Genomic DNA, 3,165 nt, shown 5'->3' on the forward strand with positions numbered 1-3,165 from the left:
AATCCGAGTTGCACTATTCCAGCAACTTTTTCTCCCCCTGTTAATGGTTATTGTGTATAAAGGCAGTGGGTGCGCGCTATGGTGCACACAGCACTGACCCGTGCATTGTACATTCTGCAACGCATTGTCACAACTTTTTTTTCCCAATCAGCTTTATTTACAGTTAACAAAATAACACTATAAATCTGCCTGCTACCTATTTCCATGTGATGGGAAGGTCGGGCTTCTCCCATTGTGTAATGCATTAAAAAGAATTACATTTCGGCAGTGACGGGGCTGACATCATCCAAACACAAACCTGATGGAAGAGAGAGACACACACAGAGGTTAGAGATCTCCGATCCAAATAAAAAAGGCGGGACATCACTTTAAATAGCGAAAAATGGAATCCGCTGAGATAAAATCAATTGCAATTGGCCATATAGCGTGGCTACAGTTTCACCGTCAGACCGGGTGCCTGGGACAGGAAAGCCGTGCCGCTAAGCCGGAAGCAAAGGAAACATGGCTGCAAATCTCATTCCTGGCATTGAGATATTTCATTTCAGTAACATCATTGACCTTATATGGTAACATGCCCATATAAGGTCAATGACATTGACCATATATGGTCATGCGGCCATATGAGGTCTTTTTTTTTGGGCGGTCAGATCCGCCATTACAGACCGGTGTACGCCCCCCTCTAGAATGGGTGTAGGGGAAACTCCGCCCACACGGGATAGGGATTATACCTCCACTACCCGCTCTGTGACCCTCTTGGACGGTTGCGATCGCCCGGGCGTACTCACCGGAGTCGGACGAGTCGGAGGAAGAGGTGCGGATCAAGCTGGAGGTCAGGACCGGGTAGGTGATGGCGCCGCGCTTTGGCGTGTCGCTGAGGCTGCAACGGAAAAGAAAAGACTTTGTGAATTGGCGATAAAAACAAAAAAGACATCACATGACAACCGCAGAGACGAATACGCACGGCGAGGACGAGGGGGGCGGGAATACTTCTCATTGCTGAAATAAAAACAATACAATCATTGACCTTATATGGCCACATGACCATATAAGGGCAACGGCGCTGACCAAATATGGTCATGCGGCCATGATTTCTAATCAGAGGGTCAGTAATAAGCATTGTTGGTGGTCAGAGCCGCCATTACAGACCCGGGACAGGGGGGGGGGGGCAGTGTTCCTCTCTCCTGTGGCCGGGGACACACGAGGAACAAATGTTTGGAAGTGTTTGAGGAGCGATCACACATCCCCCCGTCCAGGAACAATAAAAGGTGTTTGTTGGCGGGAGGTGCGATCTTCCTTTGTCACCAGGTAGAAGGTGTGTGTGAGAAGACACGGGACGACAAATGTCACAACTGCGGCCCCCGGAAAACATCGCACCTCAGCAAATGTCCCCTGGAAGGTGCTGAATCCCTTCCCAGAATACAGAGAGCCGAGCCCGCCATTAGTACCAATGCAGAGCCTGCCGGCGGACCAGCGATGCCGCTATTGTAAAGGGCGCTACGCTACTTTGGTTAGAGCTGTGTCCTGACAGCACTACTTCCTGTGCCCGTGACACACCAGGAAGTCACAGGAAAGAAGTCAAATCAACAGGGGTACAGGGAGCAGCAAACAGCCGGCAGACGTTCTTACCCTCCCCCATTCTGCTGCTAGGAGTGATTGTCGTGTTGTCTCCCCTTTGGTGAGATTTTTGCTCACTTCCTTTTGTGTTGTCACCAGGTCAGGAAGTGAGAGGAAATCTTAGGGAAGGAGAATTTTGCAGATGGGGGAATTCTATGTACAGTATTACACACTCTCTCTCTATATATATATCTATATACACACACAAAGTTATAAGTGGACAAACTCCGGCCCCCCCAGCTGGGGTGGAACTACAAATCCCATGAGGCATTGCAAGATTCTCACAGCCACAGACATGACTCCCAGGAGAGAGATGCATCATGGGATTTGTAGTTTCACCCACAGCTGGAAGGAGGGGGGCTGAACAACACTGAGCTGGTGTAATGGGGAATCCAATTGGGGGGTGGGGCAGCTAAAGCACACCAAGCCAGAACAGACCAATACAGAGAATACAGGGGATCCAACACATGGAGAATACAGGGGATGCAACACATGGAAAATAAAGGGGATCCAACACATGGAGGACAACCATCAGAAGAATATATATATACTGTATTGATGAGCGCAGTGACCACACATGGTGAGGATGACGGGATACATTCATCTCCTCTCTGTACTGATATAGAACTATGATGGAGAAGGATCGGTGAAATGTGCGGACACGTCCCAGTACACGTCCCCAGTACACGGCCCCAGTACACGGCCCCAGATCATACAATGCACACTGAGGGCAACATGGAGTACAAGCAGTGCCAGGGCAGAATATATGGGGGGCAGGGTGCCAGGACAGGGAGGAGGGGGGAAGGGGAAACAGATCAAGACAATATCCAAAATGTGACTTGCATGCAACAATGCCAGGATGGGGGCAGGGGAATAGGGTGCCAGGACAGGGGTAACCCCCCCAAATGATGATTACATGCTGGGTGCCGGGACAGGAAGGGGGGCAACATATAGATACAATACCACACATTTCACTTGTATGTATTTCACAATGACAGGTTTTTTTGGGAAGGCCGCAGGGCAGCAGGCTGGAGGGCCGCATGAGGGGCCCCTGGGGGCGGCTGGGACTGAAGTCGTTCAGCATCTTCTCCATCTCCATGATGATGAGGGTCCGGGATGTGCGATGCGCTGGGTGCGATGTACAAAGCGATGCGGGATAAGCAGTGCGGGGAAGGCGGGGGGGTACCGCAGCTATAGGGCGCTCATAGTCCTCCGGTAAATGGTGCAGTAGCCGGCCGGGCACAGCCTGTTGTCCCTCGGCTCTGATATATCCACTCTCCGCCCGGCCTGGCCTCTTCTGTCTCCCCGATCCTCCGCACCATTTATATTCGAAAAATAACACAGCACGGAGGAGGGGGGACAGCCAATGGGAGCACGGGGGCGGGGACGGAGACTGTCAGTCACCGTGCTACAGAAGAGAAGGGGGCGGGGTCATCGCCAGTCACATAGTGATGATGGGCGGGGAAAGCGCCAGTCACTCAACCTATACGGGAGAAGAAGGAGCGGGGTTAGCGTCTGTCATTCTCCCCGCACAGCGCTGTCACTGAGCTA

At 51.7% G+C, this 3,165-nt stretch overlaps 1 protein-coding gene across 1 annotated transcript in view; it reads right to left on the reverse strand.

The window, feature by feature from the left end:
- The window catches only part of CDC25B (cell division cycle 25B), a 21,088-nt gene extending 18,302 nt beyond the window's left edge, over positions 1-2,786 (reverse strand). Inside the window, exons 1-3 of the mRNA XM_018569676.1 lie at positions 2,583-2,786; positions 786-877; positions 259-298 (exon numbers count right to left, since the gene is read on the reverse strand). Coding sequence (XP_018425178.1) covers positions 259-298; positions 786-877; positions 2,583-2,713 — 263 coding nt within the window. The 5' untranslated portion in view covers positions 2,714-2,786. The remainder of the gene's footprint in view (positions 1-258; positions 299-785; positions 878-2,582) is intronic.
- Between the last annotated feature and the right edge of the window lie 379 nt (positions 2,787-3,165).

This window comes from Nanorana parkeri, unplaced genomic scaffold (assembly GCF_000935625.1).
Source record: "Nanorana parkeri isolate BGI_ZX_2015 unplaced genomic scaffold, ASM93562v1 scaffold1379, whole genome shotgun sequence".
Taxonomy (NCBI): Eukaryota; Metazoa; Chordata; class Amphibia; order Anura; family Dicroglossidae; genus Nanorana; species Nanorana parkeri.